This window comes from Aquarana catesbeiana, linkage group LG06, assembly GCF_042186555.1.
Source record: "Aquarana catesbeiana isolate 2022-GZ linkage group LG06, ASM4218655v1, whole genome shotgun sequence".
In the NCBI taxonomy this organism is placed as follows: Eukaryota; Metazoa; Chordata; class Amphibia; order Anura; family Ranidae; genus Aquarana; species Aquarana catesbeiana.
In genome coordinates, this window is record NC_133329.1 from 1,053,199 (window position 1) to 1,081,114 (window position 27,916).

The 27,916-nt window shown below is 49.8% G+C and overlaps 1 protein-coding gene across 1 annotated transcript in view; it reads right to left on the reverse strand.

The window, feature by feature from the left end:
- RUSF1 (RUS family member 1) overlaps nt 1–27,916 on the reverse strand; it is a 68,039-nt gene that overhangs the window by 12,330 nt on the left and 27,793 nt on the right. The window contains exons 8-10 of the mRNA XM_073635274.1: nt 14,200–14,301; nt 13,869–13,939; nt 1,438–1,622 (exon numbers count right to left, since the gene is read on the reverse strand). Coding sequence (XP_073491375.1) covers nt 1,438–1,622; nt 13,869–13,939; nt 14,200–14,301 — 358 coding nt within the window. The remainder of the gene's footprint in view (nt 1–1,437; nt 1,623–13,868; nt 13,940–14,199; nt 14,302–27,916) is intronic.

Here is a 27,916-nt window from a genome sequence, read left to right on the forward strand (position 1 = left end):
CCAGCTCCCCCGGCCCCTCCTATGTGTAAGTCACCCTGTGTCTATTAGGGGCACAGGAAGACCGAGAGCCCCAGTTGGGTCTGCACTAACCTGACTCACCGTACAACCACAACCTACTCAGCATTTCCTTTTACCCCTGTTATCCAGGGTCTTATGTGTGTGGTTTGTGTTGAAGGATTGAAGGAGCTCTTTCACTTGGGACAGTAACATTTCTGAAAACTATATACTTCAAAAAATATATGAAGATAAATTAATTCCACCTTTCCAACTGCTGGAATATTGTAAGAGCTTGGTCTCATAAACTGTTGTAGACTTTTTACTAGATCGTTTGAGGTGTGGCTGTGTTCCATTCTTCTATTGTTTGTGTCTGCCTTGGGAGCAACCTATTATGGGAGGTATACCTGTTTCTAGCATGTAAACCGGGGGTAGGGTGGAGGGAGGGGGGGAAATTGCTCCAACAGCCCTCCCTGCTAAGACGTTATACTGATGAGAAGTTTGAATCCACCTGTGTGTCTCTTGTTACTGGAGGAGGTAAAGTTTACCCAGCCCTGTGTCATTATGCAAAGAAGGGGGAATTGTCCCCTGAGTGTAGATCTCTTTGTACCTTTGTTTGAATAAACAGTCTTATGTTTGTTACCACCCTACACTGATACTTCGACAATTGACTGGGTGGGCTAAGGGACCCTGGATCATGCTGGTACCGGACAAAAGGAAGCGTATACGGCAGACAAAATTCTGTTGAGGACGGGGGTCCATGACACCTACCACACCACAACTGCAGAGAAGAACACCGTGACCTACCACACCACCACTACCGGAGAGAAGAACACTATGAACCATCACACCACAAAGACTGGAGAGAAGAACACTATGAACCATCACACCACAAAGACTGGAGAGAAGAACACTATGAACCATCACACCACAAAGACTGGAGAGAAGAACACTATGAACCATCACACCACCACAAATGCGATAAAAGTGTAACGCTCAATATATCAATGGGACACCATATGTATGGTGGACTAAACATATGTGAAATAATACAAAATCGTGAATTCAAAACAAGTGCTGTACACAGAAATATGAACTTTTAACATATAGATGAATACAATGATCGAATGCCCCGTGAAGGTGACAAAAGCGAAATATAGTGTCCAAACAATAACATAAATGTATCTAAACGCCAAAAGGAGAAGTATTTAAACTTCATAAAGCATATGTCCAATCAAATTATTGATAATAAATTCTCAGTGACAAATGATGTGGCAATGCAGACGAGGAACTGGCTGTGTGGCACATTCAAAACAGGACGGACATTCTTCTAATGGAAAGATGTAGATAAATACTTCTTACCAGACAAGAAGAACATCATGACCTACCACACCACCACAACTACTCAGAGCTGATAAATGTGCCCTCCAATAAACAACATACCAGGTAATAGCGGCTCCATGCAATTAGCTTCAGCTGGTCTAAGAATCCGTCCCTGTTGCAAAAAATGTTCCAGGATGATACTAAGCCGTGACTGGTTAAGAGTGTCCATGACAACTGAGCGCACAGCTCTGTAATTTGCATAAAGGTGGAGGGAGGTGAGGAAAAGAAAGAGAAGGTAGGTTACCCTTAAAAGACAAAAAAAGAAAACAGACTTTGATCAGAAAAATACCCAAATCATCATATATATGTGACAAGGAAGATGTGACAAAACTTCTACACCTTTTCTAGTCCTACAAACCTGTCTCATCCGATAAACCTCCGATCCTCCACACCCCCAAGTCCTACAAATATGTACTGACTAATGTCCCCTCCAATCCTTCACACCTCTCATATCTCTTCCCTCCGAGTCCTAGAGATCTGTCCTTACCGGTATCTCCAATCCCCCACACCTTATCCCCATCCTGTCCTATAGATCTGTCCTGTCTGATGTCCCCTCCAATCCCTCACACCTCTCATATTTCTTCCCTTGGAGTCCTAGAGATCTGTCCTGACCGATGTCCCCTCCAATCCCTCACACCTCTCATATTTCTTCCCTTGGAGTCCTAGAGATCTGTCCTGACCGATGTCCCCTCCAATCCCTCACACCTCTCATATTTCTTCCCTTGGAGTCCTAGAGATCTGTCCTGACCGATGTCCCCTCCAATCCCTCACACCTCTCATATTTCTTCCCTTGGAGTCCTAGAGATCTGTCCTGACCGATGACCCCTCCAATCCCTCAAACCTCTCATATCTCTTCCCTCCGAGTCCTAGAGATCTGTCCTGACCGGTATCTCCAATCCCCCACACCTTATCCCCTTCCTGTCCTATAGATCTGTCCTGTCTGATGTCCCCTCCAATCCCTCACACCTCTCATATTTCTTCCCTTGGGGTCCTACAGATCTGTCCTGCCCGATGTCCCCTCCAATCCCTCACACCTTTCATACCTCTTGCCTCCGAGTCCTACAGACCTATCTCATCTGACATAACCTCCGACTCTCCACTTCTCATATCTCTTTCCTTCGCGTCCTAGAGATCTGTCCTGCCCGATGTCCCCTCCAATCTCTCACACCTCTCATATCTCTTCCCTCCAAAACCTACAGACCTGTCTCCTCCGACATAACTTCCAACTCTCCACACCTCTCATATCAAGTCCTAGAGATCTTTCCTGCCCGATGTCCCCTCCAATCCTCTGATCTCTTCCTATCTAGTCCTACTGATCTCTCCTGCCTGATGTCCCCTCCAATCCCCCACACCCGATCCCCTTCTCGTCCTACAGATCTGTCCTGTCCGATGTCCCCCCAGATCCTCCACACCTCTCATATCTCTTCCCTCTGAGTCCTACAGATCTTTCCTGCCTGATGTCTCCTCAGATCTCCCACACCTCTTGCCCTCCTCGTCCTACACATCTGCCCTGATATCCCCCTCAGAACCTCCACATCTCTACCTCTCCTCTTTCTACATATCTGTCCTGTTTGAAGTCCCATTTGATCCTCCTCACGTCTCTCCCCCTTAGTCCCATATGACGTTCACTGTGATCCTCCTCACACCTCATTATCTCTCCTCCTCAGTCCCAGGTGATTTCCCTTCAGATCCTCCTCACACCTCATATCTTTCTTCCTCGGTCTCTTGTGATGTCCCCTCAGATGCTCCTTACACCTCATATCTCTCCTTCTCAATCCCATATAATGTCCTCTCTGACCGTCACATCTCTCCTCTGTCCCATGTGATGTCCCCTCTGATCCTCCTCACACCTCATATCTTTCCTCCTCGGTCCCATATGATGTCCCCTCTGACCCTCACACCTCATATATCTCTCCTCCTCTGTCCCATGTGATGTCCCCTCTTATCCTCCTCACACCACATATCTCTCCTCCTCGGTCCCATGTGATGTCCCCTCTGATCCTCCTCACACCTCATATATCTCTCCTCCTCAGTCCCATGTGATGTCCCCTCTGATCCTCCTCACACCTCATATCTCTCCTCCTCGGTCCCATGTGATGTCCCCTCTGATCCTCCTCACACCTCATATATCTCTCCTCCTCCTCGGTCCCATGTGATGTCCCCTCTGATCCTCCTCACACCTCATATCTCTCCTCCTCAGTCCCATGTGATGTCCCCTCTGATCCTCCTCACACCTCATATATCTCTCCTCCTCAGTCCTATGTGATGTCCCCTCTGATCCTCCTCACACCTCATATATCTCTCCTCCTCAGTCCCATGTGATGTCCCCTCTGATCCTCCTCACACCTCATATCTCTCCTCCTTGGTCCCATGTGATGTCCCCTCTGATCCTCCTCACACCTCATATATCTCTCCTCCTCCTCGGTCCCATGTGATGTCCCCTCTGATCCTCCTCACACCTCATATATCTCTCCTCCTCAGTCCCATGTGATGTCCCCTCTGATCCTCCTCACACCTCATATATCTCTCCTCCTCCTCGGTCCCATGTGATGTCCCCTCTGATCCTCCTCACACCTCATATATCTCTCCTCCTCAGTCCCATGTGATGTCCCCTCTGATCCTCCTCACACCTCATATATCTCTCCTCCTCAGTCCCATGTGATGTCCCCTCTGATCCTCCTCACTCCTCATATATCTCTCCTCCTCCTCGGTCCCATGTGATGTCCCCTCTAATCCTCCTCACACCTCATATATCTCTCCTCCTCAGTCCCATGTGATGTCCCCTCTGATCCTCCTCACACCTCATATATCTCTCCTCCTCCTCGGTCCCATGTGATGTCCCCTCTGATCCTCCTCACACCTTATATATCTCTCCTCCTCGGTCCCATGTGATGTCCCCTCTGATCCTCCTCATACCTCATATATCTCTCCTCCTCAGTCCCATGTGGTGTACCCTCTGATCCTCCTCACACCTCATATATCTCTCCTCCTCCTCGGTCCCATGTGGTGTCCCCTCTGATCCTCCTCACACCTCTCCTCCTCAGTCCCATGTGATGTCCCCTCTGATCCTCCTCACACTTCATATATCTCTCCTCCTCGGTCCCATGTGGTGTCCCCTCTGATCCTCCTCATACCTCATATATATCTCCTCCTCAGTCCCATGTGATGTCCCCTCTGATCCTCCTCACACCTCATATATCTCTCCTCCTCAGTCCCATGTGATGTCCCCTCTGATCCTCCTCACACCTCATATATCTCTCCTCCTCAGTCCCATGTGATGTCCCCTCTGATCCTCCTCACACCTCATATATATCTCCTCCTCAGTCCCATGTGATGTCCCCTCTGATCCTCCTCACACCTCATATCTTTCCTCCTCGGTCCCATATGATGTCCCCTCTGACCCTCACACCTCATATATCTCTCCTCCTCTGTCCCATGTGATGTCCCCTCTTATCCTCCTCACACCACATATCTCTCCTCCTCGGTCCCATGTGATGTCCCCTCTGATCTTCCTCACACCTCATATATTTCTCCTCCTCCTCGGTCCCATGTGATGTCCCCTCTGATCCTCCTCACACCTCATATATCTCTCCTCCTCGGTCCCATGTGATGTCCCCTCTGATCCTCCTCACTCCTCATATATCTCTCCTCCTCGGTCCCATGTGATGTCCCCTCTGATCCTCCTCACACCTCATATATCTCTCCTCCTCCTCGGTCCCATGTGATGTCCCCTCTGATCCTCCTCACACCTCATATAGCTCTCCTCCTCGGTCCCATGTGGTGTCCCCTCTGATCCTCCTCACACCTCATATATCTCTCCTCCTCGGTCCCATGTGATGTCCCCTCTGATCCTCCTCACACCTCATATATCTCTCCTCCTCGGTCCCATGTGGTGTCCCCTCTGATCCTCCTCACACCTCATATATCTCTCCTCCTCGGTCCCATGTGATGTCCCCTCTGATCCTCCTCACACCTCATATATCTCTCCTCCTCAGTCCTATGTGATGTCCCCTCTGATCCTCCTCACACCTCATATATCTCTCCTCCTCGGTCCCATGTGGTGTACCCTCTGATCCTCCTCACACCTCATATATCTCTCCTCCTCGGTCCCATGTGATGTCCCCTCTGATCCTCCTCACACCTCATATATCTCTCCTCCTCGGTCCCATGTGATGTCCCCTCTGATCCTCCTCACACCTCATATATCTCTCCTCCTCAGTCCCATGTGATGTCCCCTCTGATCCTCCTCACTCCTCATATATCTCCTCCTCCTCGGTCCCATGTGATGTCCCCTCTGATCCTCCTCACACCTCATATATCTCTCCTCCTCGGTCCCATGTGATGTCCCCTCTGATCCTCCTCACACCTCATATATCTCTCCTCCTCAGTCCTATGTGATGTCCCCTCTGATCCTCCTCACACCTCATATATCTCCTCCTCCTCGGTCCCATGTGATGTCCCCTCTGATCCTCCTCACACCTCATATATCTCTCCTCCTCGGTCCCATGTGATGTCCCCTCTGATCCTCCTCACACCTCATATATCTCTCCTCCTCCTCGGTCCCATGTGATGTCCCCTCTGATCCTCCTCACACCTCATATATATCTCCTCCTCCTCGGTCCCATGTGATGTCCCCTCTGATCCTCCTCACACCTCATATATCTCTCCTCCTCAGTCCCATGTGATGTCCCCTCTGATCCTCCTCACACCTCATATATCTCTCCTCCTCCTCGGTCCCATGTGATGTTCCCTCTGATCCTCCTCACACCTCATATATATCTCCTCCTCCTCGGTCCCATGTGATGTCCCCTCTGATCCTCCTCACACCTCATATATATCTCCTCCTCCTCGGTCCCATGTGATGTCCCCTCTGATCCTCCTCACACCTCATATCTCCTCCTCGGTCCCATGTGATGTCCCCTCTGATCCTCCTCACACCTCATATATCTCTCCTCCTCTGTCCCATGTGATGTCCCCTCTGATCCTCCTCACACCTCATATATCTCTCCTCCTTGGTCCCATGTGATGTCCCCTCTGATCCTCCTCACACCTCATATATCTCTCCTCCTCAGTCCCATGTGGTGTCCCCTCTGATCCTCCTCACACCTCATATATCTCTCCTCCTCAGTCCCATGTGATGTCCCCTCTGATCCTCCTCACACCTCATATATCTCCTCCTCCTCGGTCCCATGTGATGTCCCCTCTGATCCTCCTCACACCTCATATATCTCCTCCTCCTCGGTCCCATGTGATGTCCCCTCTGATCCTCCTCACACCTCATATATCTCTCCTCCTCGGTCCCATGTGGTGTCCCCTCTGATCCTCCTCACACCTCATATATCTCTCCTCCTCCTCGGTCCCATGTGATGTCCCCTCTGATCCTCCTCACACCTCATATATCTCTCCTCCTCCTCGGTCCCATGTGATGTCCCCTCTGATCCTCCTCACACCTCATATATCTCTCCTCCTCGGTCCCATGTGATGTCCCCTCTGATCCTCCTCACACCTCATATATCTCTCCTCCTCCTCGGTCCCATGTGATGTCCCCTCTGATCCTCCTCACACCTCATATATCTCTCCTCCTCAGTCCCATGTGGTGTACCCTCTGATCCTCCTCACACCTCATATATCTCTCCTCCTCGGTCCCATGTGATGTCCCCTCTGATCCTCCTCACACCTCATATATCTCTCCTCCTCTGTCCCATGTGATGTCCCCTCTGATCCTCCTCACACCTCATATATCTCTCCTCCTCGGTCCCATGTGATGTCCCCTCTGATCCTCCTCACACCTCATATATCTCTCCTCCTCAGTCCCATGTGATGTCCCCTCTGATCCTCCTCACACCTCATATATCTCTCCTCCTCGGTCCCATGTGATGTCCCCTCTGATCCTCCTCACACCTCATATATCTCTCCTCCTCCTCGGTCCCATGTGATGTCCCCTCTGATCCTCCTCACACCTCATATATCTCTCCTCCTCCTCGGTCCCATGTGATGTCCCCTCTGATCCTCCTCACACCTCATATATCTCTCCTCCTCCTCGGTCCCATGTGATGTCCCCTCTGATCCTCCTCACACCTCATATATCTCTCCTCCTCCTCGGTCCCATGTGATGTCCCCTCTGATCCTCCTCACACCTCATATCTCTCCTCCTCAGTCCCATGTGGTGTACCCTCTGATCCTCCTCACACCTCATATATCTCTCCTCCTCGGTCCCATGTGATGTCCCCTCTGATCCTCCTCACACCTCATATATCTCTCCTCCTCTGTCCCATGTGATGTCCCCTCTGATCCTCCTCACACCTCATATATCTCCTCCTCCTCGGTCCCATGTGATGTCCCCTCTGATCCTCCGCACACCTCATATATCTCTCCTCCTCGGTCCCATGTGGTGTCCCCTCTGATCCTCCTCACACCTCATATATCTCTCCTCCTCGGTCCCATGTGATGTCCCCTCTGATCCTCCTCACTCCTCATATATCTCTCCTCCTCCTCGGTCCCATGTGATGTCCCCTCTAATCCTCCTCACACCTCATATATCTCTCCTCCTCAGTCCCATGTGATGTCCCCTCTGATCCTCCTCACACCTCATATATCTCTCCTCCTCGGTCCCATGTGGTGTCCCCTCTGATCCTCCTCACACCTCATATATCTCTCCTCCTCCTCGGTCCCATGTGATGTCCCCTCTGATCCTCCTCACACCTCATATATCTCTCCTCCTCCTCGGTCCCATGTGATGTCCCCTCTGATCCTCCTCACACCTCATATATCTCTCCTCCTCCTCGGTCCCATGTGATGTCCCCTCTGATCCTCCTCACACCTCATATATCTCTCCTCCTCAGTCCCATGTGGTGTACCCTCTGATCCTCCTCACACCTCATATATCTCTCCTCCTCGGTCCCATGTGATGTCCCCTCTGATCCTCCTCACACCTCATATATCTCTCCTCCTCGGTCCCATGTGGTGTCCCCTCTGATCCTCCTCACACCTCATATATCTCTCCTCCTCAGTCCCATGTGGTGTCCCCTCTGATCCTCCTCACACCTCATATATCTCTCCTCCTCTGTCCCATGTGATGTCCCCTCTGATCCTCCTCACACCTCATATATCTCTCCTCCTCGGTCCCATGTGATGTCCCCTCTGATCCTCCTCACACCTCATATATCTCTCCTCCTCAGTCCCATGTGATGTCCCCTCTGATCCTCCTCACACCTCATATATCTCTCCTCCTCAGTCCCATGTGATGTCCCCTCTGATCCTCCTCACACCTCATATATCTCTCCTCCTCCTCGGTCCCATGTGATGTCCCCTCTGATCCTCCTCACACCTCATATATCTCTCCTCCTCGGTCCCATGTGATGTCCCCTCTGATCCTCCTCACTCCTCATATATATCTCCTCCTCCTCGGTCCCATGTGATGTCCCCTCTGATCCTCCTCACACCTCATATATCTCTCCTCCTCCTTGGTCCCATGTGATGTCCCCTCTGATCCTCCTCACACCTCATATATCTCTCCTCCTCCTCGGTCCCATGTGATGTCCCCTCTGATCCTCCTCACACCTCATATCTCCTCCTCGGTCCCATGTGATGTCCCCTCTGATCCTCCTCACACCTCATATATCTCTCCTCCTCTGTCCCATGTGATGTCCCCTCTGATCCTCCTCACACCTCATATATCTCCTCCTCCTCGGTCCCATGTGATGTCCCCTCTGATCCTCCGCACACCTCATATATCTCTCCTCCTCAGTCCCATGTGATGTCCCCTCTGATCCTCCTCACACCTCATATATCTCTCCTCCTCGGTCCCATGTGATGTCCCCTCTGATCCTCCTCACTCCTCATATATATCTCCTCCTCCTCGGTCCCATGTGATGTCCCCTCTGATCCTCCTCACACCTCATATATCTCTCCTCCTCGGTCCCATGTGATGTCCCCTCTGATCCTCCTCACACCTCATATATCTCTCCTCCTCAGTCCCATGTGATGTCCCCTCTGATCCTCCTCACACCTCATATATCTCTCCTCCTCAGTCCCATGTGATGTCCCCTCTGATCCTCCTCACACCTCATATATCTCTCCTCCTCAGTCCCATGTGATGTCCCCTCTGATCCTCCTCACACCTCATATATCTCTCCTCCTCGGTCACATGTGATGTCCCCTCTGATCCTCCTCACACCTCATATCTCTCTCCTCCTCAGTCCCATGTGGTGTCCCCTCTGATCCTCCTCACACCTCATATATCTCTCCTCCTCGGTCCCATGTGGTGTCCCCTCTGATCCTCCTCACACCTCATATATCTCTCCTCCTCAGTCCCATGTGATGTCCCCTCTGATCCTCCTCACTCCTCATATATCTCTCCTCCTCGGTCCCATGTGGTGTCCCCTCTGATCCTCCTCACACCTCATATATCTCCTCCTCCTCGGTCCCATGTGATGTCCCCTCTGATCCTCCTCACACCTCATATATCTCTCCTCCTCAGTCCCATGTGATGTCCCCTCTGATCCTCCTCACACCTCATATATCTCTCCTCCTCGGTCCCATGTGGTGTCCCCTCTGATCCTCCTCACACCTCATATATCTCTCCTCCTCAGTCCCATGTGATGTCCCCTCTGATCCTCCTCACTCCTCATATATCTCTCCTCCTCGGTCCCATGTGGTGTCCCCTCTGATCCTCCTCACACCTCATATATCTCTCCTCCTCAGTCCCATGTGGTGTCCCCTCTGATCCTCCTCACACCTCATATATCTCTCCTCCTCAGTCCCATGTGATGTCCCCTCTGATCCTCCTCACACCTCATATATCTCCTCCTCCTCGGTCCCATGTGATGTCCCCTCTGATCCTCCTCACACCTCATATATCTCTCCTCCTCGGTCCCATGTGGTGTCCCCTCTGATCCTCCTCACACCTCATATATCTCTCCTCCTCAGTCCCATGTGGTGTCCCCTCTGATCCTCCTCACACCTCATATATCTCTCCTCCTCGGTCCCATGTGATGTCCCCTTTGATCCTCCTCACACCTCATATCTCTCTCCTCCTCCTCGGTCCCATGTGATGTCCCCTCTGATCCTCCTCACACCTCATATATCTCTCCTCCTCGGTCCCATGTGATGTCCCCTCTGATCCTCCTCACACCTCATATATCTCTCCTCCTCGGTCACATGTGGTGTCCCCTCTGATCCTCTATAAATCTTATTACACAGTATAAAAGGTATTCTTCCTTCACCCTGCTTGTTCCCCTCTTTCTCATTGTCAGGTCACCTGAGTCCAGGTGACAGATGCACCCCGTTGGGGTCAGGAGTGCACTACAAAGTGGTGGACCCTACGGCTGACTGCTGCGGATGGAGCTCTAGGTGATTCAGGAGAACCGGTATTCTGGAGCACCGACACGGATCACACTGGGAGCTCGAGCATGAGATTTCCCAGGGCGCGGAATCTAAGAGCCAGAGGATGTTCACCAGGGGACCCTAATGGTGGGGATGGATTTAGCTGCAGTCTGGCTCCAGGTCGCGACCCCTAGGGCCTCCCAGCTCACGGTAGACTACAGGGAAGTAGAGAGGAAGCAGCAGACTGCAACAACAAAGGATAGTCAGGAGATAGCCAAAGGTCGGGGCAACAAGCGGGGAAGGACAGTCAGGAGATAGCCAAAGGTCAGGGCAACAAGCGGGAAAGGACAGTCAGGAGATAGCCAAAGGTCGGGGCAACAAGCGGGAAAGGACAGTCAGGAGATAGCCAAAGGTCGGGGCAACAAGCGGGAAAGGACAGTCAGGAGATAGCCAAAGGTCGGGGCAACAAGTGGGGAAGGACAGTCAGGAGATAGCCAAAGGTCAGGGCAACAAGCGGGAAAGGACAGTCAGGAGATAGCCAAAGGTCGGGGCAACAAGCGGGGAAGGACAGTCAAGGATAGCCAAAGGTCGGGGCAACAAGCGGGGAAGGACAGTCAAGGATAGCCAAAGGTCGGGGCAACAAGCGGGGAAGGACAGTCAGGAGATAGCCAAAGGTCGGGGCAACAAGTGGGGAAGGACAGTCAGGAGATAGCCAAAGGTCAGGGCAACAAGCGGGAAAGGACAGTCAGGAGATAGCCAAAGGTCGGGGCAACAAGCGGGGAAGGACAGTCAAGGATAGCCAAAGGTCGGGGCAACAAGCGGGGAAGGACAGTCAGGAGATAGCCAAAGGTCGGGGCAACAAGCGGGGAAGGACAGTCAGGAGATAGCCAAAGGTCGGAGCAACAAGCGGGGAAGGACAGTCAGGAGATAGCCAAAGGTCGGGGCAACAAGCGGGGAAGGACAGTCAGGAGATAGCCAAAGGTCGGGGCAACAAGCGGGGAAGGACAGTCAGGAGATAGCCAAAGGTCGGGGCAACAAGCGGGAAAGGACAGTCAGGAGATAGCCAAAGGTCGGGGCAACAAGCGGGGAAGGACAGTCGGGAGATAGCCAAAGGTCGGGGCAACAAGCGGGGAAGGACAGTCAAGGATAGCCAAAGGTCGGGGCAACAAGCGGGGAAGGACAGTCAAGGATAGCCAAAGGTCGGGGCAACAAGCGGGGAAGGACAGTCAGGAGATAGCCAAAGGTCGGGGCAACAAGCGGGGAAGGACAGTCAGGAGATAGCCAAAGGTCGGGGCAACAAGCGGGGAAGGACAGTCAGGAGATAGCAAAAGGTCGGGGCAACAAGCGGGGAAGGACAGTCAGGAGATAGCCAAAGGTCGGGGCAACAAGCGGGGAAGGACAGTCAGGAGATAGCCAAAGGTCGGGGCAACAAGCGGGGAAGGACAGTCAGGAGATAGTCAAAGGTCGGGGCAACAAGCGGGGAAGGACAGTCAAGGATAGCCAAAGGTCGGGGCAACAAGCGGGGAAGGACAGTCAGGAGATAGCCAAAGGTCGGGGCAACAAGCGGGGAAGGACAGTCAGGAGATAGCCAAAGGTCGGGGCAACAAGCGGGGAAGGACAGTCAAGGATAGCCAAAGGTCGGGGCAACAAGTGGGGAAGGACAGTCAGGAGATAGCCAAAGGTCGGGGCAACAAGCGGGAAAGGACAGTCAGGAGATAGCCAAAGGTCGGGGCAACAAGCGGGGAAGGACAGTCAGGAGATAGCCAAAGGTCGGGGCAACAAGCGGGAAAGGACAGTCAGGAGATAGCCAAAGGTCGGGGCAACAAGCGGGAAAGGACAGTCAGGAGATAGCCAAAGGTCGGGGCAACAAGCGGGGAAGGACAGTCGGGAGATAGCCAAAGGTCGGGGCAACAAGCGGGGAAGGACAGTCAAGGATAGCCAAAGGTCGGGGCAACAAGCGGGGAAGGACAGTCAAGGATAGCCAAAGGTCGGGGCAACAAGCGGGGAAGGACAGTCAGGAGATAGCCAAAGGTCGGGGCAACAAGCGGGGAAGGACAGTCAGGAGATAGCCAAAGGTCGGGGCAACAAGCGGGGAAGGACAGTCAGGAGATAGCAAAAGGTCGGGGCAACAAGCGGGGAAGGACAGTCAGGAGATAGCCAAAGGTCGGGGCAACAAGCGGGGAAGGACAGTCAGGAGATAGCCAAAGGTCGGGGCAACAAGCGGGGAAGGACAGTCAGGAGATAGTCAAAGGTCGGGGCAACAAGCGGGGAAGGACAGTCAAGGATAGCCAAAGGTCGGGGCAACAAGCGGGGAAGGACAGTCAGGAGATAGCCAAAGGTCGGGGCAACAAGCGGGGAAGGACAGTCAGGAGATAGCCAAAGGTCGGGGCAACAAGCGGGGAAGGACAGTCAAGGATAGCCAAAGGTCGGGGCAACAAGCGGGGAAGGACAGTCAAGGATAGCCAAAGGTCGGGGCAACAAGTGGGGAAGGACAGTCAGGAGATAGCCAAAGGTCGGGGCAACAAGCGGGAAAGGACAGTCAGGAGATAGCCAAAGGTCGGGGCAACAAGCGGGGAAGGACAGTCAGGAGATAGCCAAAGGTCGGGGCAACAAGCGGGAAAGGACAGTCAGGAGATAGCCAAAGGTCGGGGCAACAAGCGGGAAAGGACAGTCAGGAGATAGCCAAAGGTCGGGGCAACAAGCGGGAAAGGACAGTCAGGAGATAGCCAAAGGTTGGGATATGAAGCAGACAAGGACAGTCAAGAACAAGCCAAGATCAGTAACTGGAATCAGACGTAGAACACACAGCAAGGAGCCCACGGAAGCCAAACACAGAATATTGATCAGGATTGGCTTGCAGTGCACAGGTTAATATAGAGTTCCCTGATTGGTCCTGGGGTGGAGCCATGCTTTGAGGAGAGATTATTTAAGGTGAATGACGGCTGGTCTCTTAAGCTGAACACATGGAGAGGTAAGCTGACAGACATTAGTGTAGATCCATGACACTCCTTCTCCGGTGATCTCCATTTTTTACTATCTACTCTGGCTGAATTTACCCCGTTCGGCTGCTCATCACCTCCTCTGCTCCTCCCCACATCCGGAACATTCTCTTCCACACTTCTGTTTGTTATTCTTACAGACTATAGATAAAAATTTCCTCTACTTACCAAAGATTTTCTGACACCAAAGGGACAACCAGAAGGCTGACGAGTAACCCGGCGAGATTGACCAGCGTCTCCTGCATGAAGTACTCTGTGTTAGAGAGACAGCCCAGAGAGCGACGTGTAGACAGCAAGAAGAGAGCGATCCCTTCACATGATTTGTATGCTGAATGGATGAGAGGAACCAAACACTCAGAGCGGACAGGTAGAGCTGCTCTATCAGACTCAGGAACCTTTCCATCCATTCATTATACCATTCGAAGGACCTCTAGCCCCCAAAAAACAATAAATGAGACCACATGTCACAATTCTTGTTAAGGACACGATCAGCACTGACCTGACTCCCGTCTTTGGCACAGACATCCGCCATGTTGTCTCTTCTGGCTTGGTGAACTGTAAGAGCGGCACGTGTGGCCCCTCCAGCAACCCCCACAATGCACTGCAGCAGAGAACACAGACAAACCATTAGACATATATGCTGCCAGTTCTACCAAGACAAAGCCTAGAGTGCCCCACTACTCCGCCATTACAGACCCAACCCCCGCCTTATCCTTCTTCCTTATACGGCTCCCCTGCCCCTCCTCCACAGAGCCTATCTCTGCTCCATACTCCTCCCCCTCCTCCACAGAGCCTATCTCTGCTCCATACTCCTCCCCCTCCTCCACAGAGCCTATCTCTGCTCCATACTCCTCCCCCTCCTCCACAGAGCCTATCTCTGCTCCATACTCCTCCCCCTCCTCCACAGAGCCTATCTCTGCTCCATACTCCTCCCCCTCCTCCACAGAGCCTATCTCTGCTCCATACTCCTCCCCCTCCTCCACAGAGCCTATCTCTGCTCCATACTCCTCCCCCTCCTCCACAGAGCCTATCTCTGCTCCATACTCCTCCCCCTCCTCCACAGAGCCTATCTCTGCTCCATACTCCTCCCCCTCCTCCACAGAGCCTATCTCTGCTCCATACTCCTCCCCCTCCTCCACAGAGCCTATCCCTGCTCCATACTCCTCCCCCTCCTCCACAGAGCCTATCTCTGCTCCATACTCCTCCCCCTCCTCCACAGAGCCCATCACTGCTCCATACTCCTCCCCCTCCTCCACAGAGCCTATCTCTGCTCCATACTCCTCCCCCTCCTCCACAGAGCCTATCTCTGCTCCATACTCCTCCCCCTCCTCCACAGAGCCTATCTCTGCTCCATACTCCTCCCCCTCCTCCACAGAGCCTATCTCTGCTCCATACTCCTCCCCCTCCTCCACAGAGCCTATCTCTGCTCCATACTCCTCCCCCTCCTCCACAGAGCCTATCTCTGCTCCATACTCCTCCCCCTCCTCCACAGAGCCTATCTCTGCTCCATACTCCTCCCCCTCCTCCACAGAGCCTATCCCTGCTCCATACTCCTCCCCCTCCTCCACAGAGCCTATCTCTGCTCCATACTCCTCCCCCTCCTCCACAGAGCCCATCCCTGCTCCATACTCCTCCCCCTCCTCCACAGAGCCCATCCCTGTTCCATACTCCTCCCCCTCCTCCACAGAGCCTATCCCTGCTCCATACTCCTCCCCCTCCTCCACAGAGCCTATCTCTGCTCCATACTCCTCCCCCTCCTCCACAGAGCCTATCCCTGCTCCATACTCCTCCCCCTCCTCCACAGAGCCTATCTCTGCTCCATACTCCTCCCCCTCCTCCACAGAGCCTATCTCTGCTCCATACTCCTCCCCCTCCTCCACAGAGCCTATCTCTGCTCCATACTCCTCCCCCTCCTCCACAGAGCCTATCTCTGCTCCATACTCCTCCCCCTCCTCCACAGAGCCCATCCCTGCTCCATACTCCTCCCCCTCCTCCACAGAGCCCATCCCTGCTCCATACTCCTCCCCCTCCTCCACAGAGCCCATCCCTGCTCCATACTCCTCCCCCTCCTCCACAGAGCCCATCCCTGCTCCATACTCCTCCCCCTCCTCCACAGAGCCTATCCCTGCTCCATACTCCTCCCCCTCCTCCACAGAGCCCATCCCTGCTCCATACTCCTCCCCCTCCTCCACAGAGCCTATCCCTGCTCCATACTCCTCCCCCTCCTCCACAGAGCCCATCGCTGCTCCATACTCCTCCCCCTCCTCCACAGAGCCCATCCCTGTTCCATACTCCTCCCCCTCCTCCACAGAGCCCATCGCTGCTCCATACTCCTCCCCCTCCTCCACAGAGCCCATCCCTGTTCCATACTCCTCCCCCTCCTCCACAGAGCCCATCCCTGTTCCATACTCCTCCCCCTCCTCCACAGAGCCTATCTCTGCTCCATACTCCTGTTGTGGAGATTGTTATGAATGTATGGTTGTCAGACGCCCCCCAGTGTCTGTTTTGCTGTAATACGCTCATGTGAGGGTATTCACACATACAGACGTTGGTGGAAGACCATTGGATGTGGAAACCTTCCCGTGGACACTGCGGATCTGTTTGCTCTTTTAGGATGTTTGTTTGTCTCACCAAGAGACTGGCCACTCCATGGCGACCGCATCTAAACTCCTAAGTAAGCAGATCTGCGTACATGGGAACCATAGGATAACCATACAAAATGATGGCCCACTGAGCCGTGATAGAGTACGGCTCACGTCATTGGTAGAGGTGGGATTGTGCACACGATCGTGTTCAGAACCATGTAATGTTCAAATTGTGAGTCCTTTGTGTCTCAGAAAGGACTTGCCATTTTCGTACTTTTTACATACTTTTCAGTAAAACTATTATGTTTTCTGTATTGAATTTTGGTTTTAAGTGAAATCTCTACTTTGCACTGAATTTCGATAGATAAGACGACTATCTTTAGGTGTGAGGTTTTGTACTTTTAGCGGTGTGTGTTATTTTTCATTGTTTTGGGTTTTATCGCTTTAGGTTTGTATTGTTTAGCCTGCAGTAGAGAAGAAAGGTTTTGATTGACCTCCTTGAGCCGTCTTTTTGCAGCAGTTTCAGTTTTTGGCCTTTGTCGTTGTGTGGTATTTCTGTCCCAAAACTTGTGGTCTGACTGCCCAGGGGATATGGGAGTCGAGGGGGGTTTATTCCACCCTTTCCTGGACAAAAGGTTTTTAAAATGATTGAAGTCTCCTATATGATGTCAGCCATAGATTTTTTTTAATGTCTTAAAAGACATAATATGAAACTAGGCTTCCCCTCCCCCTCCCCCTTCCTGTTCATTGATATTTAAAAAAAACAGTTAGATGGTTTTTTTTAGAGCTGAGCAGACAGGAAGTTCTTTGCGGGTGTGCAACAGGAAGTTGGTGGGAGGAGCTTGGGGTCTTTTGACTCGTGTTTGGAAGTATGATGGAAACCATTTTGATTTTTAAATTGAATTCCAGTTGTTTTATAATGTGATACAGTTTTGTGTAGAGAGTGAACAGGAGGCGTCCAAGTTATGGTTGTAATATGGAGGTACAGAGAGAAGCCATGAGATCGTTGTGAATAGTGGAGGATCTTCAGAGCGCTTTGTAGTTTGTCTGACATTTATAGGGCTGCCGATAACAGGATGGAGAGCATATCCAGTGGTGAGGGAAAGTATTCAGACCCCCTTACATTTCTCACTCTTTGTTATATTGCAGCCATTTGATAAAATCATTTAAGTTCATTTTTTTTCTCATTAATGTACACACAGCACCCCATATTGTACACACAGCACCCCATATTGTACACACAGCACCCCATATTGTACACACAGCCCCCCATATTATACACAGCACTCCATATTGTACACACAGCCCCCCATATTGTACACACATCACCTCATATTGTACACACAGCACCCCATATTGTACACACAGCCCCCCATATTGTACACACAGCACCCCATATTGTACACACAGCACCCCATATTGTACACACAGCACCCCATATTGTACACACATCACCTCATATTGTACACACAGCACCCCATATTGTACACACAGCACCCCATATTGTACACACAGCACTCCATATTGTACACACAGCACCTCATATTGTACACACAGCCCCCCATATTGTACACACAGCACCCCATATTGTACACACAGCCCCCCATATTGTACACACAGCACCCTATATTGTACACACATCACCCCATATTGTACACACAGCACCCCATATTGTACACACAGCACCTCATATTGTACACACAGCACCCCATATTGTACACACATCACCCCATATTGTACACACAGCACTCCATATTGTACACACAGCCCCCCATATTGTACACACAGCCCCCCATATTGTACACACAGCCCCCCATATTGTACACACAGCCCCCCATATTGTACACACAGCACCTCATATTGTACACACAGCACCTCATATTGTACACACAGCCCCCCATATTGTACACACAGCCCCCCATATTGTACACACAGCACTCCATATTGTACACACAGCACCCCATATTGTACACATAACACCTCATATTGTACACACAGCCCCCCATATTATACACAGCACTCCATATTGTACACACAGCCCCCCATATTGTACACACAGCCCCCCATATTGTACACACAGCCCCCCATATTGTACACACAGCCCCCCATATTGTACACAGCACCCCATATTGTACACACAGCACCCCATATTATACACACAGCCCCCCATATTGTACACAGCACTCCATATTGTACACACAGCCCCCTATATTGTACACACAGCACCCCATATTGTACACACAGCCCCCCATATTGTACACAGCACCCCATATTGTACACACAGCCCCCCATATTGTACACAGCACCCCATATTGTACACACAGCACCCCATATTATACACACAGCCCCCCATATTGTACACAGCACTCCATATTGTACACACAGCCCCCCATATTGTACACAGCACCCCATATTGTACACACAGCACCCCATATTGTACACACAGCACCCCATATTGTACACAGCACTCCATATTGTACACACAGCACCCCATATTATACACACAGCCCCCCATATTGTACACAGCACTCCATATTGTACACACAGCCCCCTATATTGTACACACAGCACCCCATATTGTACACACAGCACCCCATATTATACACACAGCCCCCCATATTGTACACACAGCACCCCATATTGTACACACAGCACCCCATATTGTACACACAGCACCCCCATATTGTACACACAGCACCCCATATTGTACACACAGCACCCCATATTGTACACACAGCCCCCCATATTGTACACACAGCACCCCCATATTGTACACACAGCACCCCATATTGTACACACAGCACCCCATATTGTACACACAGCCCCTCATATTGTACACACAGCACCTCATATTGTACACACAGCACCCCATATTGTACACAGCACCCCATATTGTACACACAGCCCCCCATATTGTACACACAGCCCCCCATATTGTACACACATCACCCCATATTGTACACACAGCACCTCATATTGTACACACAGCACCCCATATTGTACACACAGCACCCCATATTGTACACACAGCCCCCCATATTGTACACACAGCACCTCATATTGTACACACAGCCCCCCATATTGTACACACAGCACCTCATATTGTACACACAACACCCCATATTGTACACACAGCACCTCATATTGTACACACAGCACTCCATATTGTACACACAGCCCCCCATATTGTACACACAGCACCCCATATTGCACACACAGCCCCCCATATTGTACACACAGCACCCCATATTGTACACACAACACCTCATATTGTACACACATCACCTCATATTGTACACACAGCACCCCATATTGTACACACAGCACCTCATATTGTACACACAGCACCCCATATTGTACACACAGCACCTCATATTGTACACACAGCACCCCATATTGTATACACAGCCCCCATATTGTACACACAGCACTCCATATTGTACACACAGCACCTCATATTGTACACACAGCCCCCCATATTGTACACACAGCACCCCATATTGTACACACAGCACCCCATATTGTACACACAGCACCCCATATTGTACACACAGCCCCCCATATTGTACACACAGCACCCCATATTGTACACACATCACCCCATATTGTACACACAGCCCCCCATATTGTACACACAGCCCCCCATATTGTACACACAGCACCCCATATTGTACACACAGCACCCCATATTGTACACACAGCACCTCATATTGTACACACAGCACCCCATATTGTACACACAGCACCCCATATTGTACACACAGCCCCCCATGTTGTACACACAGCACCCCATATTGTACACACAACCCCCCATATTGTACACACAGCACCTCATATTGTACACACAGCACCTCCATATTATACACACAGCACCCCATATTGTACACACAGCACCCCATATTGTACACACAGCCCCCCATATTGTACACACAGCACCCCATATTGTACACACAGCACCCCATATTGTACACACAGCCCCCCATATTATACACACAGCACCCCATATTGTACACACAGCCCCCCATATTGTACACACAGCCCCCCATATTGTACACACAGTACCTCATATTGTACACACAGCACCCCATATTGTACACACATCACCCCATATTGTACACACATCACCCCATATTGTACACACAGCACCCCATATTGTACACACAGCACCCCATATTGTACACACAGCCCCCCATATTGTACACACATCACCTCATATTGTACACACAGCCCCTCATATTGTACACACAGCACCCCATATTGTACACACAGCACTCCATATTGTACACACAGCACCCCATATTGTACACACAGCCCCCCCATATTGTACACACAGCACCTCATATTGTACACACAGCACCCCATATTGTACACACAGCACCCCATATTGTACACACAGCACCCCATATTGTACACACAGCACCTCATATTGTACACACAGCCCCCCCATATTGTACACACAGCACCCCATATTGTACACAGCACCCCATATTGTACACACAGCACCTCATATTGTACACACAGCACCCCATATTGTACACACAGCCCCCCCATATTGTACACACAGCCCCCCCATATTGTACACACAGCACCCCATATTGTACACAGCACCCCATATTGTACACACAGCACCCCATATTATACACACAGCACCCCATATTATACACACAGCCCCCCATATTGTACACACAGCACCCCATATTGTACACACAGCACCCCATATTGTACACACAGCCCCCCATATTGTACACACATCACCCCATATTGTACACACAGCACCTCATATTGTACACACAGCACCTCATATTATACACACAGCACCTCATATTGTACACACAGCACCCCATATTGTACACACAGCACCCCGTATTGTACACACAGCCCCCCATATTGTACACACATCACCCCATATTGTACACACAGCCCCCCATATTATACACACAGCACCCCATATTGTACACACAGCACCCCATATTGTACACACATCACCCCATATTGTACACACAGCCCCCCATATTGTACACACATCACCCCATATTGTACACACAGCACCCCATATTGTACACACAGCACCCCATATTGTACACACAGCACCCCATATTGTACACACAGCCCCCCATATTGTACACACAGCACCCCATATTGACAGAAAAACACAGAATTGTTGACATTTTTGCAGATTTATTAAAAAAGAAAAACTGAAATATCACATGCTCCTAAGTATTCAGACCCTTTGCTGTGACACTCATATATATAACTCAGGTGCTGTCCATTTCTTCTGATCATCCTTGAGATGGTTCTACACCTTCATTTGAGTCCAGCTGTGTTTGATTATACTGATTGGACTTGATTAGGAAAGCCACACACCTGTCTATATAAGACCTTACAGCTCACAGTGCATGTCAGAGCAAATGAGAATCATGAGGTCAAAGGAACTGCCTGAAGAGCTCAGAGACAGAATTGTGGCAAGGCACAGAGCTCAGAGACAGAATTGTGACAAGGCACAGAGCTCAGAGACAGAAGTGTGACAAGGCACAGAGCTCAGAGACAGAAGTGTGACAAGGCACAGAGCTCAGAGACAGAAGTGTGACAAGGCACAGAGCTCAGAGACAGAATTGTGACAAGGCACAGAGCTCAGAGACAGAAGTGTGACAAGGCACAGAGCTCAGAGACAGAATTGTGACAAGGCACAGAGCTCAGAGACAGAAGTGTGACAAGGCACAGAGCTCAGAGACAGAAGTGTGACAAGGCACAGAGCTCAGAGACAGAATTGTGACAAGGCACAGAGCTCAGAGACAGAAGTGTGACAAGGCACAGAGCTCAGAGACAGAATTGTGGCAAGGCACAGATCTGGCCAAGGTTACAAAAACATTTCTGCTGCACTTAAGGTTCCTAAGAGCACAGTGGCCTCCATAATCCTTAAATGGAAGACGTTTGGGACGACCAGAACCCTTCCTAGAGCTGGCCGTCCGGCCAAACTGAGCTATCGGGGGAGAAGAGCCTTGGTGAGAGAGGTAAAGAAGAACCCAAAGATCACTGTGGCTGAGCTCCAGAGATGCAGTCGGGAGATGGGAGAAAGTTGTAGAAAGTCAACCATCACTGCAGCCCTCCACCAGTCGGGGCTTTATGGCAGAGTGGCCCGACGGAAGCCTCTCCTCAGTGCAAGACACATGAAAGCCGCATGGAGTTTACTAAAAAACACCTGAAGGACTCCAAGATGGTGAGAAATAAGATTCTCTGGTCTGATGAGAACAAGAGAGAACTTTTTGGCCTTAATTCTAAGCGGTATGTGTGGAGAAAACCAGGCACTGCTCATCACCTGTCCAATACAGTCCCAACAGTGAAGCATGGTGGTGGCAGCATCATGCTGTGGGGGTGTTTTTCAGCTGCAGGGACAGGACGACTGGTTGTAATCGAGGGAAAGATGAATGCGGCCAAGTACAGGGATATCCTGGATGAAAACCTTCTCCAGAGTGCTCAGGACCTCAGACTGGGCCGAAGGTTTACCTTCCAACAAGACAATGACCCTAAGCACACAGCTAAAATAACGAAGGAGTGGCTTCACAACAACTCCGTGACTGTTCTTGAATGGCCCAGTCAGAGCCCTGACTTAAACCCAATTGAGCATCTCTAGAGAGACCTAAAAATGGCCGTCCACCAACGTTTACCATCCCCCCTGACAGAACTGAAGAGGATCTGCAAGGAGGAATGGCAGAGGATCCCCAAATCCAGGTGTGAAAAACTTGTTGTATCTTTCCCAAAAAGACTCATCAAAAGAGGCTTCTACTAAATACTGAGCAAAGGGTCTGAATACTTAGGAGCATGTGATATTTCAGGTTTTCTTTTTTAATAAATCTGCAAAAATGTCAACAATTCTGTGTTTATCTGTCAGTATGGGGGGCTGTGTGTACAATATGGGGTGCTGTGTGTACAATATGGGGGGCTGTGTGTACAATATGGGGGGCTGTGTGTACAATATGGGGGGCTGTGTGTACAATATGGGGTGATGTGTGTACAATATGGGGTGCTGTGTGTACAATATGGAGTGCTGTGTGTACAATATGGGGGGCTGTGTGTACAATATGGGGGGCTGTGTGTACAATATGGGGTGATGTGTGTACAATATGGGGTGCTGTGTGTACAATATGAGGTGATGTGTGTACAATATGGGGTGTTGTGTGTACAATATGGGGGGCTGTGTGTACAATATGGGGTGCTGTGTGTACAATATGGGGGGCTGTGTGTACAATATGGGGGGCTGTGTGTACAATATGGGGTGCTGTGTATACAATATGGGACGCTGTGTGTACAATATGGGGTGATGTGTATACAATATGGGGTGATGTGTGTACAATATGGGGTGCTGTGTGTACAATATGGGGGGCTGTGTGTACAATATGGGGGGCTGTGTGTACAATATGGGGGGCTGTGTGTACAATATGGGGGGCTGTGTATACAATATGGGGGGCTGTGTGTACAATATGGGGTGCTGTGTGTACAATATGGGGTGCTGTGTGTACAATATGGAGTGCTGTGTGTACAATATGGGGGGCTGTGTGTACAATATGAGGTGCTGTGTGTACAATATGGGGTGCTGTGTGTATAATATGGGGTGCTGTGTGTACAATACAGGGTGATGTGTGTACAATATGGGGTGTTGTGTGTACAATATGGGGTGCTGTGTGTATAATATGGGGTGCTGTGTGTACAATACAGGGTGATGTGTGTACAATATGGGGTGTTGTGTGTACAATATGGGGTGCTGTGTGTATAATATGGGGGGCTGTGTGTACAATATGGGGGGCTGTGTGTACAATATGGGGGGCTGTGTGTACAATATGGGGTGCTGTGTGTACAATATGGGGGGCTGTGTGTATAATATGGGGTGCTGTGTGTACAATATGGGGGGCTGTGTGTACAATATGGGGGGCTGTGTGTACATTAATGAGAAAAAAATGAACTTAAATGATTTTAGCAAATGACTGCAATATAACAAAGAGTGAAACATTTTAAGGGGGTCTGAATACTTTCCCTCACCACTGTAAATGTGAGCAGTAGATTCTAGCTTCCCGGGAGGCCGTGTATAATAATCAGAATACTCCGGTGCCAGTACTGTAGAAATAGTCACTAGGCAGTACTGCTGGGAAAGTTAGTGTGAGGGTGTCCTGGACGAGGGGACCATTGTAAGCGATGTGAATCGTCATGGGAAATGTGCCGTCCATGTGTTGGAGGAAAAAAATGAGGCTCCACAGCAGTCAGACAGCTGCATAGTACATGAGATCTGGGTTTGGGGATTCGGACATGAGACCCCATAAAGATTGTCAGATATGATCAGAGGGTAGAGGAAGGTGTATTCCTTTGGAAGGTATTTATTGAGGTCTGGAGGTACGAGACCCCAGAATAAAAATACATGGGAAGTAGTTCAGCTGTAATGATGAGTTGATGGATGTGTAGGACACGTTTGTGTGGCTGGTCCATAGAAGATTCCCAGCTGCTCTCGTGTCTTTCCCATTGTATTTGTTTATATCGATAAAAGAGTGAAGGTAGCATTCCGTCTGGTTGTTTTGTTTTTTCATTTTTGTTTTGGGAACTCTGAAATATCTCCTCCACATTTGTATCTAAATGTTTGTCTCATATTTTAGTCTTCTCATTGTTTGTATTTAGTAATATGAATATGGTTTGAACCCACCGTGGCGGCCCTTCTACGTGTCGCGGGTGTTGTATTTTTGTAGGAACATGAAAGTAAGGCTCGGTTCACACAGGGGCAACACGATTTCAGCGCAACTTTGTACGGCGACTTCAGCGCGACTTTAGCAAATTACAACGCGACTTCAAGTCGCCTCCAGGACAGGCGACTTCGGCTGTGGCCAATCACAGGACAATCATCTCTCTGGGAGGGAGGGGTTTGCCTGGGCAAACAAAATTTTTTGCCTGCAAAGTCGCTTGACTTTAGAGAGAGATCCGACTTGGAGGCGACTTCCATTGATTTCTATGGTACAGGTCGCCTACCAAGTCGGATCCAAGTAGTACAGGGAGTACGCTCTGAAGTCGGAGCGACTTCAGTAGTGTCTATTAAGACGCTCCCATTCACTGTCACGTGAATCTCTTTCTGGGGCGACAAGTCGGATCCCAAGTCCTCCCAGTGTGAACCGAGCCTAAGGGTTACAGAGAGTTAAGTTATTGTCGGTTTTGTGGAATGTCAGTGACAATTTACCAATGTACACGAATGTTGTATTGTTTACCATTCTTTGCAGGTTATATATGAAGGATAGAGTAATAACTTCTGTTTATAAGTATCTTTTCAGGTCCAGGGAGTTTCTGAAAGTGTATGTATATAGAAAGCAGGTGTATGTAGATGTACACATATATAAATACACACGCCTGAGAAGGTAAAAGTATCATAGACTAGTTCACTGTTTCATTGTTTTTTTTCTGCACCTTTCTAAACCCTGGGTGTCTTCCTCCAATTTGTAATGAGAAGGAAAATGGGGGGGGGGATGATAGTGGTGAGAATGACAATTTTCAAACCAATAACACCAACTAACTGCTCTAATTCTAGCCAAGTTGGTGACCCAGTAGGACGACTGTCGTTCTTTGATGGAATTTGAATCAGCAGGCAGCAGTCCGGTGAAGGAGGCTCCCATCCCAGATGCTAAGAACCTTTTTGTCAATGGTTCCAGGTATTACACCCCAGATGGTAAGCCACGCAGTGACCACAGTCATTGAGGTTTGTTTGGAGGTCAACCAAAAACGGGGTTGTACTTTCCTCAGCAGCTGTCGACATTCTCAGCTGATGGGGTGGGTGCATTCACTGTAATATGAACTTCAAAAGGTCCACCACAGGGTTCATGAGTCCCTCCTGGACCCTGACACAATAACCGGTTTACATTCTTTCCAACCAGGTGACTGGGTCATTGTAAAGAAGCTTGATGGATGAGACAACTGGATCCACGCCAGACACTGCAAGAAGCTGCTCAACTACACCAAAGGATGAGGAGTATCTTTGTTTATTTATATTTTTAAAGAGTATTTTTCAACTAGCTATGGAAGTGAACAGGACACATTGCTGGGTCTACTCGGAGTCTCCACCGAGCTCTAGTACCCCAGCGATGACAGCGGTACATAATATATATGTGATGTTCATATTGGTATGAGGAGTTTTGACAAACTAGTAAAATGCAAACAGACTCTTGTCAATAGAATTTAAAGATACATTTCTAGAGGGTAAAATTAATTATAGATTTAACAATAGTTCTGGATCTTGCCAGCTGTGGTATCGGGACAACTAGGTAGCCCACAAGTGTGCTTCAACCTTAGTTTGGTATTAATGCGGATCTACAGCTTATAAGGTGATTCCCCGTAAGGCAAGAGGTTCATGTGTGCTGGTGAAACTCGTCCCAGTATCTTATGACACAGCCGATCGTGAGGATCTGATGGTGTGAGAGAAGGTAAGAATGGCAGGGACAGCTAGAAGGGAATTGTTCACCAACCTTGACCAGGTCTGGGCATGGTTTCCTGCTTGGACGAGGTGAGAGATTGAGCTTATGAAACGATTGAAGAATTTCTCATGCATTGTGGATGGGTTATTCAATGAAACCGTAGAAGCGGTAAGGGAGATCTCACAGGAACGACGACAGATCAAGACCCTTCTTTTACAGGAAAAGAGGGCCCATGATTATCTGTTGGCATCCAAGAGGGGTTTCTGTGAATTTATAGGTAAAGATTGTCACTGGTATCCTCGATCCAGATACAACAAAGTTCAGGCCCATATGGATAAGGTTTGGACCCCTGCAAGGCAAAGCCAGAGCTATAGCTAATGAAGGCTGGAGTTCTTTTAAGGGTTTGGGAAACTTTGGGGATTTTTTATTTTCCATCGGATCATAGTTGAAGGAAGTAGGGGTATATATACTCATGTTGTTTTTATTTCTATTCCTTCTATATGCCGTGATGAGGTGATACTGTTGCCTGATTGGACGAGTGAACAGAGCCCGAGCAGATGACCATGTCTTCCACATCGAGATGAGACGCCCCAAAGCCCAACCCACGTACAAGACACAGAGGATCTTAGACTGACCGGCGATTACTACAGCTCACCATGTCGTGTCCTCCCTAGAAGTCAGTCCTCCTGAAGAACGGAGTCTACAAGTCCAGCCTTGTTATGAACTCGTATGGACTGTAAGGACTGACTCATTTCCAGGTGTAAGAAGATCAGGATTTATCGAGGGACACATGGGAGCATAAGACAAAGAGGAGGAGCTGTTGTGGAAATGTTTATCAATATATGTTGTCCGATGTCCCCCAGTGTCAGTTTTACTGTAATACACTCATGTGAGGGGATTCACACATACAGACCTTGGTGGAAGACCATTGGCTGCAGAAACCTTCCCGTGGACACGGCAGATCTGTTTGTTCTTTTAGGGATGTTTGTTTATGTCTCACCAAGAGACTGGCCACTCCATGGCGACCTCATCTAAACTCCACTCAAGGTGATACCAGCATTTGTGTCTGTGTTACTTGGAGACATACAAGCGCGCTTTCCCATCATTATATAAGAGGGCTGTATTTGTGCTTTTAAGCGCAAAGAAATTATATGCTTATAGGGAGAAGCTTAAAATTTCTCATCCCCTCCTCCAC